This window comes from Siniperca chuatsi, linkage group LG3, assembly GCF_020085105.1.
Source record: "Siniperca chuatsi isolate FFG_IHB_CAS linkage group LG3, ASM2008510v1, whole genome shotgun sequence".
NCBI classification, from domain to species: domain Eukaryota; kingdom Metazoa; phylum Chordata; class Actinopteri; order Centrarchiformes; family Sinipercidae; genus Siniperca; species Siniperca chuatsi.
Window position 1 is genome coordinate 9059874 of NC_058044.1, and position 15147 is coordinate 9075020.

Sequence of the window (15147 nt, forward strand, 5' to 3'; positions counted from 1 at the left end):
TACTGCATCTAGGAGTTTATATTAAAATGAACTGCAATGACATGGATACAGGGGGATATATAATAGTGTCAAATTAATAAAAAAATTAATATAACTACAAATTTATATTTCACTCAAGCACGATGTAGTCTCAATGAAGCCTTGAGACAAGCAGATAAAAGTTTATATTTGATAGTGTTGTTCTCTACCACATAAAATTGTTTTCTTAACTTTGAAGCTGAAGGAAGATTTTTAAGGAAAACATAAAAGTTTGAGAAGTTAAGATCATGCTTTTAATGGCATTCCCATCTTTTTGTTTATGTGGGGTGGAGTTGACTGAAACCCTTTGACCGTTTCACTTTGGATACTTCTTGAGAAAAAACACGGAAAAATACTGGGGGTGGTCATGTCAAAAATTGATTCAGGAAAAAAAATGCCCATTGAAACCAAAATAAGATTCTACCATATGTTTTAAAGAGAGGCACTGCAATTCAGGATGAAATCCTGTCTTTGAATATAACATTATACACATACTGTACATGCAGAAGCTAAAAAAATCATCCTGAAAGACAATCAGTACCATAACATCACACTTTTACATGCTGAACCCAAGAAAATACAGAAGAAAGTTTTTTTTATTGCAAATGTGTTTGCAAATTTATAAATATTTAAACTCATACAATTCTCTGGAAATTGTACATAAAGTGCTGTTTATTACTAGGGTTTCCATAGTCTACAGTCAGCACACACAAAAACAATCATGAAGGGAACAGCCCATTTCTGTTCATGAGAAAAAGTAAAACAGCCAGGACCTGGAACTGGTTTGTGAAAATCTGCAGTCATGCTGACCAGTGACAGCAGGACAATATAATCCCATTTCTTGAATCCATACAAAATGAGTGTCAGTGAAGAATCCCTCATTTTTTTTTTACTTTTGGATGATGTCTGCTTAAGCCTTGACGCTTATCTAGCTTTTAAAGACTGAACAATATAATATTGAAATTAAGAACTGTCCTGGATTGAAGGAATAAAATAAGTTCTTTTCGTCATGGGATTTTATTGGCATTTTATTGGCAGGTATTGGTATATTAAAGAAGAGGGAGGCAAAAATGGGTCTGTATTCAAAACACGTTTTTTTATGATTCCAGGAAGACAGACTTAACCACAGAACAATGTTGCCTTTCTTCGGTTATTAAAGTTAAACCAACCTTAAAAAGTTTCCATTTAGAAGCTGTAACCAACTTCAATAAGAACGTGTTTCATTTTCTGCACATATAAACATGTTTACAATAAAAGATTCAATAATTAATTGCTGACTCGAACATCTGCTCTTATTCAAAGTGCTGCATTATAAGAATGTAATGCAAGACTGAGTTCAGGCTTTTCCCGATATTAGCTTTATTACAGAAGCGAGTTATGAAATCAACCTCAATCTAAGTAATTAAATGACTATATTATGTTCAAATGACAAATTTGCCTGGTATCCCCCCTTTGAGACTAAACTCATGACACCCATGAGTCTGAAGCCATTAAAATGGGGACAACAATGGAAATAAGTCCAGGACTTTTTTGTACTCTCTGTGAAAAAGTTTGATATGTTGTATTTAATGAATATATTAGAATGTTGTCAATAAACCAAAATCAAAACTAAACTGACTTAAAGTCCCTTAGAAATAATAAGGGAAATACCTTCATATGGTGAATGGAAGATGGAACTGAATGTCACAGATAAACTTGGTCAAAGTTCATGTCTACACCTGGATTTCTGCCTCCAGTAGACTTGCAGTGAGGGGCCCTGAGTCAAGTCTGATACCCCCCACCCCGGTCTCAGAGACAACTGGTGAGGCACTGGGGGTCCTAATGGTGAGAGAAGACAGCGATGGGGAGAAAGTGGGTGTCATGGCTGAAGGGGTAAGTCCTGTGTTCCTTGCTAAGGGGGAATATGCATATTTGGGGTAAGAAGGCTTCCTGCACAGGCTTGGCATACGCCCCGGCTTTCGTGGAGGTACAGTTCTAATGCCAGGCTGAGCCACTCCCGTTATAAGAGGCGGTGGGTACATGAGACAGCTTGCCTCTGCTGCTAAGTCCTCATGGCCGCCTTGAAGCTCCTCGTCAGGGAGCATCCCGATATCGGTGAAGACGGAGGCAAGAGTTTGGAATTGTGGCTCCCAGTCCAAAATGTAGTCCCAGTTGTAGCTGCCCTGCAGCTGCTCCTCTAGACACACCAGTGAAGAGAGAGAATCTGCGGAGACGTGGGCTTCCGAGAGGGGAGCATACCCATTCATCCTCATGCTCTCCTCCAAATCCCTCACCCTAAGTATTGCAGGAAGTAGTCCCTCACCTCCTCCCTCCTCTTTGAAGTGGTGGAGGCTTTCTGTGCTGGCCATCCCTGAGACTAAACATTTATTGACAGATGAAATGTGCTCCGGCCCTACATCGATAGAGTGGCAGGAGATGTTGTCCCCAGGTAAAGCAGAATCTGGGATTTCCATGGTCTGGTTGCCTTTCACAGATTTGTCTCTTTTACGGCAGGGGTACTCATTAATCCACTTGATCTCCTGGTCTTCAGCGGTCTCACCCTCTGCTGATCCACGGCCGCTCGAATCTGACTGATTGTATGGGTTCGATATGTCCCTTCTGGTCATCAAGATGCTGGGCCGTTCTATCTCCTGCAGAGAGATAGCATTTTGTGCTTGGCTAATGGATCTACCGAACGAGCCTGTGCCGTGGTTCAAGTTAGCGGCAATGGCAGCAGCCTTCTTGATTGCCGCTTCCTTGATTTTGTACCTGAGAACCAAGCCCACAAAAATGAGGAGGACAAGGAGGAACATGATTAGTGAGACAATCAAACTGAGCATGTGCGCATCAAGAGGCACCCCGGTGAGTGCCTCTGCTGAGCTGGAGATATTGACGAAAACTAGGCAGTTAGTGGTCCTGGAGGCCAATCTGGGACTACCTGCAGACACTATCAGCTTCACCATGTCCTCAGTAGCATGGCTGCCTCTTCTGCGATATACAGGACCTGACACAAAAATGGCACCAATTGTTTTGTTTATTGAGAAAAATGGCGATGACTTCATAAGGGAGTACTCCACCAGCCCGTCCACCCCTCCATCATGGTCCATCGCCATCACATAACCGACTATCTCTCCAGGCTTGGCATTTTCTGGCAGGAGGAAATGATACTGCTTTTGGGTGAAGACAGGACTGAACTCATCCACTCCCTTGATGGACACCTGCACTCTCACTGTAGCTGCTTTGTCGCCTCTGTCCCTGGCCTCTACTACAAAGCAGTACTCACTCTCGCGTTCATAATCAAAGGTCTGTCTGGTGTGAATGTCGCCTGTTAGGTGGTCGATGGCAAAGGCCTCCTTCTTCTCAGGGCTGCCACTGCCATAGTCCATGAAGCATGAGGACAAAATAGAGTAGGTTAGCTGGCCGTAGGGGCCTAAGTCATTGTCAACAGCATGGACAGAACATGTGTGGGTAAACGCAGGCAGGTTCTCCAGCACAGAACAGTTAACACTAGGGAACATGAAGTATGGAGTGTTGTCATTTTCATCCAACACTGTGATGAAGACCACTGTAAAAGCCACTTTACGTTCTTCATATGATTCACCGCCATCAGATGCTCGGATGGTGAGGGTGTATTTTGAGTCATCCTCATAGTCAAGCGAGTGGTTGACCACCAGAAGGCCAGACTGAGGGTCGAGCTTGAGGTGACCCTTACTGTTCCCGGAGATAATGTCATACTGCAACAGGCCATTGGTTCCCAGGTCAGGATCTTGAGCACTGACCTGGACCAGCCTGCTACCTACTTGGCTGTTTTCACTCACCTGCGCATGGTATTCTGTGCTGGAAAAGACAGGGGTATTGTCATTGCAGTCTGTCACAGTCACCATAATGACAGCAGAGCTGTTCAGTGGAGGCATTCCTCGATCAGACACACTCACTGTTAGTGCATAGCTCTCCGTGGTCTCACGGTCTAAAGGGTTACACAGAACAAGTTTTCCTACATTTCTCATCTGATTATCAACCTGAACCATTTTTACTTCCAGACAGAATCGCTTCTCCTCATTTCCCCTGAGGATGACATAGTCCAAATGGGTATTTTCGGGGCTCCAGTCTTGGTCCTCTGCAGACAGCATCAGTAGGGTGGTGTCTGTGGGTGTGTCCTCTGGGACGGTGAGCGTGTAGATGTCCTGGTGGAACAAAGGTGCATGGTCGTTGGTGTCCAGAATCAGCACATCTATGGAGGTGACAGTAGACTGCACAGGATCGCCTTCGTCTCTGGCCTCAACCAATAGATGGATCAGGTTGCTGTTTGTGATGGTCTTCAAGGGCTTATTGGTGAAAACGGACCCTACAACACAATCAACATTTTTTATATTAACAATGGATACAATGTGCAATGTGAAAGGAGTTGCTCATAGTGACAAACCCACAGACAATTACCACCAAACTCCCCTCAGTTCTATGGAGTTTTTTTAGCTGCTTTTAGCTAATTGTTTTTGTTTTCCAACCCATTGTACACTACCTGCCCATATTTTTCTCAGGAGTTAGTAGAAAGTAAAACAAAGCTTTAGGTTTGTCAGATGGTCAGAAGCATGACACTAAATGAATGTGGATGTTGCTCTGTGTGTGCTGGATGTGTAAATAGGAAACTGTTTACTAACACATTTGCCATAACAACTTTATAAGGAGATAATATAATCAGATTTCAGTGGCCAAAAAAATCTATTACTAAAATCTGTTTCACTTCAAAACATTATATTGCAGTCAATCAGTCAGACATGTTGATTTTATCTTACAATCGGAACTGCTTACAAGGTAGAGAAACATTAGTAAAGACCTGACATCTGGTCTCACCAGTGTAAAACTATAAAACTCTTTTCAATTGATTTAACAAATGGTTAACAAATACGCAGATTGTTTCTGGATTTGTTTTTCTTCAGAATAAGAACTATAAAACATGTCTGATTATATGACAATATACTGAGAGTAAAATCAAAATTGTCCTTGTCATTAGACACCGCAATGCAACATAATTTCCTGTGTTACTTTTCTTAATGAATTCCATATGCAGACTGTAAGGGCAAATTTTCTTCTTGGATGACTATAAAGTGTTTGTCCATCCAATTTATTATTCCACTTCATTGCCACTTAAACATTTCTACATGAATTCTGAAGCTCTACTCTAAAGCAGCACCATTCATTGTTTGTGAAACAAATAGGCATGGAAAAACTGAGAAGCACCGCACCACAAAAAGCATTCTTTTAAGAGAGCTTTAGTCAACATTGATGCAAATTTCACTTTCCATTAGTGCTCCTCACCGCAAAACAGGGCAAATACATTTCTTTGATATTAAACTTTGGAGTTCAAACATGATAGAAGCCCATAAATCACACTTGAGTGGAAAAGTCTGGCCAAAATTGAGGAGTGGTGGTTTGCTTTCAGCTCTGTAGGATTTATCTCATTTCTAGGGTTTAGGGATTTTAAAAAGGGAGATAATAGGATAGGCACGGCTCCTCTGAAGCACTTTATCTCAATGACTTCTAATTGCCTTCTCTGCTGCTTCTCTTCCACCCGGTCCAAGGAACCCACTTGCACATCCAAGACTACAAAAATATAAACACCGGAGAAATATACTGCTGCTGGCAGAATGACAACTCTTAGTAACCTCTGATACTGTATGCTGAGCTGCTCATAACCAGGCAAAGACTTTCTCTGGGCCCTTTTCTTTGGCGTGTGCCCCTTTAAGTGTGCCAGAATTTTTTTTTAATGGAGGGAATAAGGGGGATGAATATGAAAATCAGACCACCAGACAGTCATAAGTCATGAAACTTGTAAAGCTTGAGGTAATGTCTTTTACAGAAGAACTACATTACGGATCATTGTTTTATCTTTCTGGTGACTTCTTAACCTTTCGCTTTTATATATATATATATATATATATATATATATATATATATATATATATATATATATATATATATATATATACACACGCTTTATATATATATACACACACACACACACACACACACACACGGTAGACACACACACAATGACGGTTTTCTGTCAATGAGACATTTATATCAGAGCTATTGCAGGATGTCTTTTCCATCAGTTAAGCTGTTCTTACCATTTTCTGGCTCGATGTAAAAGCCTTGTAAAGGAGATGAAAGCAGTCTGTAGGTGATCTTGCCATTGAGTCCAGAGTCTCTGTCAGTAGCGGACATGGACAAAACTAATGTGTCTGCTGAAACCAACTCTGACAACTCCACCTTGAAGAGAGAACAAATAATGACTCACATCTGCAGCAAGATCATGATGTATACTCTATATCCAGTCAGATACCACTTTATAATGAGGCATACTTTATAAAGGGTTTATAATCGTAACATTTATTAATGCTTTATAACTCAGCATTTGTAAGAACAACTCTTGGGTTGCCAGGTTTGAAAAATCTCTTTGGCTGGTATATAACCTTCAGCAGAATTTGTCTGCAGAATGGACAATCCCACTCTTAAACAGAGGAAAAGAGCAGCAGAGTATCTCGAACAAAATCCATAAATTAAAATTAAAAACTTTTGACTTGCTAGATTATTGAAGTGGAAGAACCCAGTTTAATGTTTACTAATATTTACAACTACACACCTGATGGCTCTTTATAAAGTGACAACCTTTTGACCATTTATTTAAGGGGCACTCCAGTGATTTTTACATATTAAATTCAGTTTACTAGTCAGAAAAAATAACCCAGATGATGTCATCAGGATTATCTTGGATTGGGTTTGAGACTTACATTTTTTTAACAGAAGAACTGCATTAAAACCTGGAGTTGAGGGGTTTGAAAAATGTGAGTATTTAGGCGGCAAGAGAGGCCCAATGAAAGATGTTATCTATATTCATTATGGGAAATGGAGGATCCAGTATTTTTGGAGATTGAACCATAATAGGGACTGAAAGGCAGGATATCAGCTTTTTTTTTTAACCATTCTTTTTTTTAATCTGTTTTACGTGAGTTCCTCAACTTTATGGAAGTGACAGACCAAATCACTGGAGTACCTCTTTAATGACTTAGTCACTTTATATTAAGCCATCAAGTCTGCAGTTAATGTCAGTAAGTCATCAATAAAGTGTCCCGATTTTCACCATCTAATAAGCCATCAAGATTCATGAAACAGCTAGCTAAAAAGACAATGTTATGCTGAAGGATAATGTACATCAGACTTTTTACAACCTGGCCACCATAGTTGTCCATATTTATCTCTTTGGTAAAGCAGTAATAAACAATTTATTCAACATTAATTACAACTTATAAATCATGAATAAGGCATGCCTTGTTAGAAGGTTGTTTCTTGTAAGTGGTAAGAACATTCATATACCATTTTATTCATGGCTTGGTGACCCCAACTAGAGGGTGACACAGCAGTGGATTTTCACTCCTGTCCCATCCCACTCCCACAAAAATACTCCTGTCCCATACAACCAGTTTGTATTATAGGCCATCTACCTTTTTTTTTTTGTGATAAATATATCACATGTACCTGGTAGGAGACCTTGGTGAAGACTGGAGCATTGTCATTGATGTCAAGCACTTGAACTTTGACCTCTCCAGTGGTCTGGTGGAGGTAGTCAGAAGCCCAGACTGTCAGCGTGTACTCTGTCTGCTCCTCATAGTCCAGGGCTCGAGTCAGGGTGACCACACCAGTATATCGGTCAATAGCAAAGGGAACATTGGTGCTACTGTTGTCTGAAAAGCTGTAGGTGATGGTTGAGCTCAGGTCCACGTCATTTGCAGTCACCTGGGTGACCATGTAACCTGCTGGCAGATCTAGAGTAAAAGACGTCAGAATAAGTCCACAAATAGACAAAGAACATAGACGGTGTTTATATCCTAATGAGTGTTTGTCATTGAAAGCAGTGGGGGTTGGTCTTACTCTCTGCTATAACCACAGGCTCCATGGGGGGGATGGCAGGGCTGTTGTCATTGATGTCCACCACTTGGACCCTGATGATGGTGGTGCTGGTGAGCGGAGGGTTCCCCCTGTCTGCTGCCTGCAGAACCAGCCTGTAATATAAAGGCAATAAACAAATGATGGCACTTCATCCAAATGCATATTATGGATAGTGTAATTATGGTTGGAAATGTACTAATTATAGTACTCTCAATAATGAAATTCAGCAGATATTTTCAGTATTTGTACTTTTTGAGGACATTCTAAAAATCAGTAGTTCTACTTTCACTCAAGCAGATTTTTGACTGTACTGAACTACATTTTGAAAAGCAAGAATTACAAAGTAGTCCACAGTTAAGCTGTTGACGAATCACCTATTTGAATCACATATTCCATTTTAGTTTGATCTGTCAGACAAAAGAAAAGATAGGCAATGCACAGTCATAATGAAGTTGCTGGATCAGGATCAGGGGCCCATTTAATCACATTTGCAAGATGCAATTTGCTACATGAGAATTTCCCCTCACTCAGTTACAGTAGACACATTTCACTAATTAAACTAGTAACTCATGCATGAGCTTGCAAGAGCCCTGTAGGACACATTTTTCTGAAATTTTGCGAGTGACAATGATTTGTGAAATTTGTGAATAATGCTACCACCATTTGCGATCTGCATGTACTGTAAGTAGTCTCTCTGTAGTATCTCTTTGTGAAACTGGCCACACAGTGAAACACACAGTAGTAGGAGCTGATTTCTCATTTAAACTGATTTAAACTAATAAAGAACTGTTGCCCTCCTCTCCTAACAAAGATAAAACAATGATTATTTTTTTTAGCATTTAACAACTACAGCTTGCACAAGAGTTTGACAGTGTGCTAATGGCAAATACTAACAAAATAATTATTTTACCTTGTCAAATAGTTTGGTGATAAAGAAAACCCCTGTATCATGGTTCAGCTTTTTAGACAACTGATGATAAAGAAATAATGGAAAACCTACAGATGCTGGTGATACAGAGGCTAGCTATGACAGGGAATGGTACTCTCTATTTCATAAGTAGAAACTTACTTATCTAGTTTTGCCTTCACTATCATACATGCTAGAAATGGTTACATAATACTTTTTAATATGTTAGGTCGGCGTACTTGTATGACGGGGTGATCTCTCGGTCCAGTAAGACATTGGTAGCAAGAATCCCACGAACAGAGTCTAAAATGAATGCTTCGTTAGGGTTACCAGACACGATGGAGTACTCAACCTGCCCGTTCATCCCGCTGTCAGCATCGGACGCAAACACCTGCAGAAATTTTGAGCAGTGATCATTATTAATTAGATCTTATTGCCAATAACCAACAAAATATATGATATAACTGCATGGTATTTCTAATGTCAAAGAGAGCTTAAATATTCATAGTATCTACCTGCATAATGTAGGTGTTGTGCACTTGCCCCTCCCAGACAGCTGTTTTGTAGTTGCTGTGTTCAAACACTGGTGCATTGTCATTCACATCCAGCAGGCTGATGGAGACCCTGCAGTGAGCTGTCTGCAGCCCGTTGTCAGCCAGCACTACCAGTTGGATCTGAGGGCTCACCTCAAAGTCCAGAGAGTTATCTTTCTGCACACGGATCTCACCTGGATGAGAGGGAAAAGCTAAGGTACTGTGCACCCCAAAGACTGGTATAACCCATTTGTTTTCAAGGACAAAGTGTAAAGTTTATTCTAAAATGGAGTATATTCAATAACATATTCCAAATTATAATTTTAATATTTGAATACATTTTCTACTTTGGCATCAGCCTTTTTCACTTTGGCCTTGTAATGTATCTTTTTTTAAGATCAGGGTAAAATTAAGGGAAAGAAATGGAAAGGAAAACAACTTCTAAACGTTTAAACTTTAAAAATAGGTGCTGACAGAAGTACTTTTAGATTCAAGTTTTTGAGGTAACCCTGAAAAGGTATTCAGACCTCTGTCAGTTTAATATTGTGTATTTGAGTCTAACTGTGTCTACTTCATTACTTTATGTAGACATGAATCCAAAAAAAGAGTTTGGAGTAGGATGTGATAAAATCAGGCAGGCAACAATCATAATTCTTTAGGAAATACTTGTATATAAACAACTAGATGAACAAGATAAGTTGAAAGTCAATTTTGAAGCGAGCCCAAAATGGTTGGATTAGAAGCTCTGATTGGTTAGACATAAACAATGGTGAGGACTGGAAATCAAAAGTTATTTTCTGGATACTTTTGTGGAAAATATAATGGATGAGTGAATGAGAATTTGTGCTATTAGCATAACTTAAATGATGAAAGCATGCATGACGTTCCTGCAAATACATAACAAGAATGCCATCTGCTTATCATAACCAGTGAACAGCTTTGGATGGACAGCAAGAAATGGCAAGAAAAAGGAACAAAAGCAATGTTTTTGTTTGCAAAATTTCAAGTTTCTTACCTGTGTGACGATTGATGGAGAAAATGCGATTCTCGTTGCCACTAAATATGGTGTATGTGATCCTCTGTCTGCTGTTGGTTTGGTCACTGGCCTCCACTTTTGCAATCCAAGTGCCTTGACAAAGAGAAAGTGAAAAGGTTGATGAGGTTTTTAATGGTATCAGTGAAAACAGAAGGAATACTGGTGGTAAAACGTACCAGCTCTACTGTTCTCCTTGACAGTAGCGTTGTACACTTTGTTTGTGAACTGTAGTCCTTCGTGTTCTCCCTTCAGATGGATAAAAAACAGGCAGGTGGAGGTTAAAGCAGGTCGTCCTCGGTCTGAAACCACAACCTGCAGCTTCCTCCCGGAGAAACCTGCTCTCACTCGTCTTCTCAGCGAGATCTCTCCAGACTCGCTGTTGATGTCAAACAGATTTTCCTCATCCGACAACATAAAGTGTATAGTCCCATTCTCTCCCTGGTCACCGTCTGTTGCTGTCACCGTGGTAACTATCTGGTTTGGTAGAGTCCTCATAGAAACCCATGCATTGATGGGATTCTCGTCACAGACTGGCACATTGTCATTCACATCCTCCACCTGTATGGTCACCGATGCCACAGAGCTCAGTGGTCCTTGAGTACAGCCGTCAGTAGCCACAGCTTTGAGCGTGTATTGAGCCCTGCTCTCTCTGTCCAGAGACCTGGTGGTGCGGATCACTCCTGTGAGAGCATCTACTGAGAAGGCCCCCTGGCTGCTGTCCTCTGTCAGAGAGTAGGTCACATCCCCGTTGGACCCCTCGTCAGGATCAAAGGCAATAACACGGAGGACCTCAGCTCCTGCAGGTACGCCCTCGCTGATGGAGGCGTGGTAGCTCTTACGGGTGAAGGAAGGGATGTTATCATTCTGGTCCAGCAGCACCAGCTGGAGTTGGGTGGAGGAGCTGAGCGGGGTGGGGCCATAGTCACGGGCCTGTATGGTGAGTGTGTAATTCTGTCTTTCCTCACGGTCAAGGACCTGTGTGGTGCTGACAACACCTGTGTGGCTGTTGATGGTGAAGCAACCTCTGTAGTCCTCACCTAAAGACAGTGGATAGAAATTAAAGGATAATTCCGGTTTATCACAACTTGGGTCTTATATTTATAGATTTGCCCATCATTTCTATCCATTATGGTAACTCATCAAAGTAATTGCTGAGAACTTGACAACATTACTATGACTAAGTTCGACATGAGCGGTCACACATTCACACAGGTTGTAAACAGGTCAACAGTTTATCCATATTATCTAAACCACGTGTAGGTAACCAAAAGTGGGAGCACCTGAAATGTTGCTTATAATCCCTAATTGCACAGAAAAACTGTGCATGAAACTATGGCAAGTATGATAGCTCAACGTTGAACCAGTAAATTGGTCTGTTAACTGGGATAGAAGGTATCCATTGGACAGTTTGGGTAATAATTTTATAATTTGCCTACATTTTCTCTTCTCTGGCTTAACCTCAGGGTTTGCTTAAAACCTGTATGATCTTTTAGTTTCTTTCCCCTTTGGTCTTCTTTTTCACAATATCAATGAGTTCCCAGATCTAAGCAATTAACTTGGTGAATATAATGTTATTACTGATATAAATGAGGGCCAAAACCACAAAATTTAAATCCAAATAGCCTGATATAAAGATCACTATCTGGGCTCCTTACCTAATATGGAGTAGTGTATAGTTCCATTTTCCCCTTGGTCTGGATCAGAGGCCTGAACAGTGTGGACAACCCCAGGAGGCAGGTTTTCTGGCAGGCTGATCTGGAAGGATGACTGCATGAACTCTGGAGGGTTGTCATTGTCATCCAGCACAGAGCACAGCACTGTGGCTGTACCCGACAGAGGCCGTGTGCTGCTGTCACGAGCCTGGACTGCAGACAGGAATCGAAGGGAATTCACACTTACGCTCACTTACCAGTCTTGGTATAATGCTTATTCAATTTTGATCATCATGTGAAATCAGTTATCCAGAGCTTTTTCCTGCTCTAAAAAAACACAAGGATTCTCATTATAAACATTAGTTTCTATTAATTTGTTGTTGGGGGGGGGGCAATCATTTGAATACCGCTTGCCTCACCCTCCCCTTCCAACCATGTAGGAGAAACTACACTGGCTGCGAAACCCGCGAAAAACACAAACGGCCCTATTTAGAGCCAGTGTTTGGTTTGTCTGTTCTGGGCTAATGTATAAACATGGTGGTGCAACATGTCATTAGTTTTGTGGGTATTTGGTCATACCAAATCAAAGTTATCAACAAGTAAACATTTCGAGCTGATAATGGCGCTAAAGGAAAAGTCAGGGCACAATGAGCCGATCTTATTGGTTTTATCTCTGCTGACCAAAGACTTGAAGCCAGATTAGACTTTTAATGGCAGTACAGAACCTAAGAATGAAAAAATAATAATTATGTCAACATAAAAGTATACTGCGACAGCTTTTAATACATGCTGAAAAGTACTTAATATTTTATTTCTTTCCAAATTCATCTGTAGCCAGAGAAAATTGTCCCCACATATTTCGGTATTTCCCAGCAAGCCCAGTGTGATTCTGGCACAACATCAAGACATTCAGGCTTTCCTGTTATTATATTTTGTTATTATATTTAATTGTTCATCATGCTGCCGACTGTACAAATATTATGATAAAACATCTGAAAGCAGTTTATCACTAAACACTGCTGAATAGTTTGAATGTAATTACTGACTGTATGCCCATGAGAGAGTGAAAGCAAACACTTCAAAAGGCCGAGGGTGCAGCAGTGCAGTCAATGAAGGTTAGATATACTGTACCTCAGCCCTTTAAAATTCTACTGTTTCCTTAACATAAATCAATCTGCTGAATAACGATACCTTCATACAAAAGGCAGACCTTGAATTCTTTATGACTCTGAAGGTAGAGAATGAGAAACAGAGAGTAGAGACAGAGAAATGGCTGTGTTTGATAGACTGTAGAAGACTACTTTATATGTTTTGTTTTAGCGGGTTTAGATTTTTTTAATATATTAGATATTTTTATGACCCTTTAGTAGGAAGATCTGAGCCAAGTATTGACTTAAATGTGTAGCCAAGCAGGAACATTGTACAAAGAACAGAATCACAGGCCTTCAAGTAAGTTGGTTGTGGTTGTGCTTATAGTTTCACACTGGAAATTATTTCATTAAAAGACATTTTTCATTCAGGAAATCCTGATCACAGCCATTGATGATACAGGTCTAGCTGGTCAATACAAACTTTAAACTTCAACTCAATGCAGACTCTGTGTCCATCTGGTGATTATGAAACTAACATTCGCCAGGTGTCTGACCTGCAGTGCAGTGGGGAGTTTTTTCTCACTCATAAGCACCTGATGGTGTTGTTTATCATTACTGTTCTTTTCTTCTTTGAAGCTTAATAAGGCTAAAATTATATTCATAAAAAGTTTAATTATTTCCTCTGATGTTAGCAGAGATGCACTTTATCTCAGCAAAATGCGCTGTGGGAAACCCTGTTATCTCAATGTCCATATGTTTTTGAATGGGTAGGATTTTCTTAAAGTAACACGCAACCCTTGAAATGAAGTGACAAACATAAATTGCAGTTATCGCTTGACAACAACAAGAGTGTGTTTCAGAGAACTATTTCTGTTCACACTTCTGTGTCTCTCAGGTGTAACAGGTTTGAAGTGAGTGTGTTTATGTGTGAACAACAGCATGTGTTTGTTCATGTGTCCTACCTCTGAGAGTGAAATGTTGCTGCTGCTCTCTGTCCATGTAGGAGGTGGTGGTGATCAGACCAGTGTAAGGGTTGATGCTGAAGAGCTCGTAGCCAGGGCCGGGCAACACACTGTACCACACTACGGCATTCTCCTCTGGGGGAGGGACACAGGAGGTTAATGTATGTTTTACAAGCTGTTAACACTGTTACATACCTCAAAACAAATCCCCATTTCATAGAATGTGAGGAAAACTACTGAAACTAAGCAGAAAAAAGACAAATTAATGTCCCAGTATTATTATTTTGTTTACTGAGTGATTTATTTCAGTGTCCTGCACCACCTGGAGTCCAGCTTCACATGATCACATGGCAGTTCATAATGTACAGAACCACAAATTCAAAGAGGAAACAATTCAATAGATTTACATAACAGACATTTCCTATTTCAAAGGATTCAGGGTATTCTGTCTTCACAGCCAAAACAAAAACCTACTCATTAAAAAGCCAACTCAACGTATCACCTACAAACAGACCTTAACTGAACTTCTTCTGTCTACTTTAATTGCCAGGAGTAAGGTAACTCTACCTTTTCTGTAAATTATATTTAATTGTGTTTAATTTATGTTCTCTGTAGTAAAATCTTCCTTAATTTTATTGTAATTGAAAATTAATACAAGTATTATTCATTAAGAATAATACTTACTACTTAGACTAAATGCATACACATGAAAAAAAATATTTCCATCAGCTTTTTCATGTCTAAAACAAGATAATACTTTCCGATATTGTTCATGTTCTCCATCAAAACTGATACAATTGTTTTTTTTTTCTTTTAATCTAAGCATTTATGTCAGTCAGTGGTTGAGTTTTGCACCTCATCAGGTAAGTTCATGTGATTCTGCCTCCATTCCAGACAGGCCTTATCTGATGCCAAATTGGAAACAGAACCTGTGTTGTAATGTGTCACCTTTAAAAACTGACAGGGGAGCAAAACCTTTATCTGAGCCCTTTGTTGCGCTAGTCTGGCCCTGCTGCTTACAG

At 40.1% G+C, this 15147-nt stretch overlaps 1 protein-coding gene across 1 annotated transcript in view; it reads right to left on the reverse strand.

Annotated features, from left to right (window-relative positions):
- Positions 1-314: 314 nt before the first annotated feature.
- dchs2 (dachsous cadherin-related 2) overlaps positions 315-15147 on the reverse strand; it is a 37905-nt gene continuing 23072 nt past the window's right edge. Inside the window, exons 11-20 of the mRNA XM_044189858.1 lie at positions 14126-14260; positions 12076-12285; positions 10597-11457; positions 10400-10513; positions 9367-9578; positions 9091-9242; positions 7927-8057; positions 7534-7820; positions 6126-6267; positions 315-4342 (exon numbers count right to left, since the gene is read on the reverse strand). Of these exons, the coding sequence (XP_044045793.1) occupies positions 1731-4342; positions 6126-6267; positions 7534-7820; positions 7927-8057; positions 9091-9242; positions 9367-9578; positions 10400-10513; positions 10597-11457; positions 12076-12285; positions 14126-14260 (4856 nt within the window). The 3' untranslated portion in view covers positions 315-1730. The remainder of the gene's footprint in view (positions 4343-6125; positions 6268-7533; positions 7821-7926; positions 8058-9090; positions 9243-9366; positions 9579-10399; positions 10514-10596; positions 11458-12075; positions 12286-14125; positions 14261-15147) is intronic.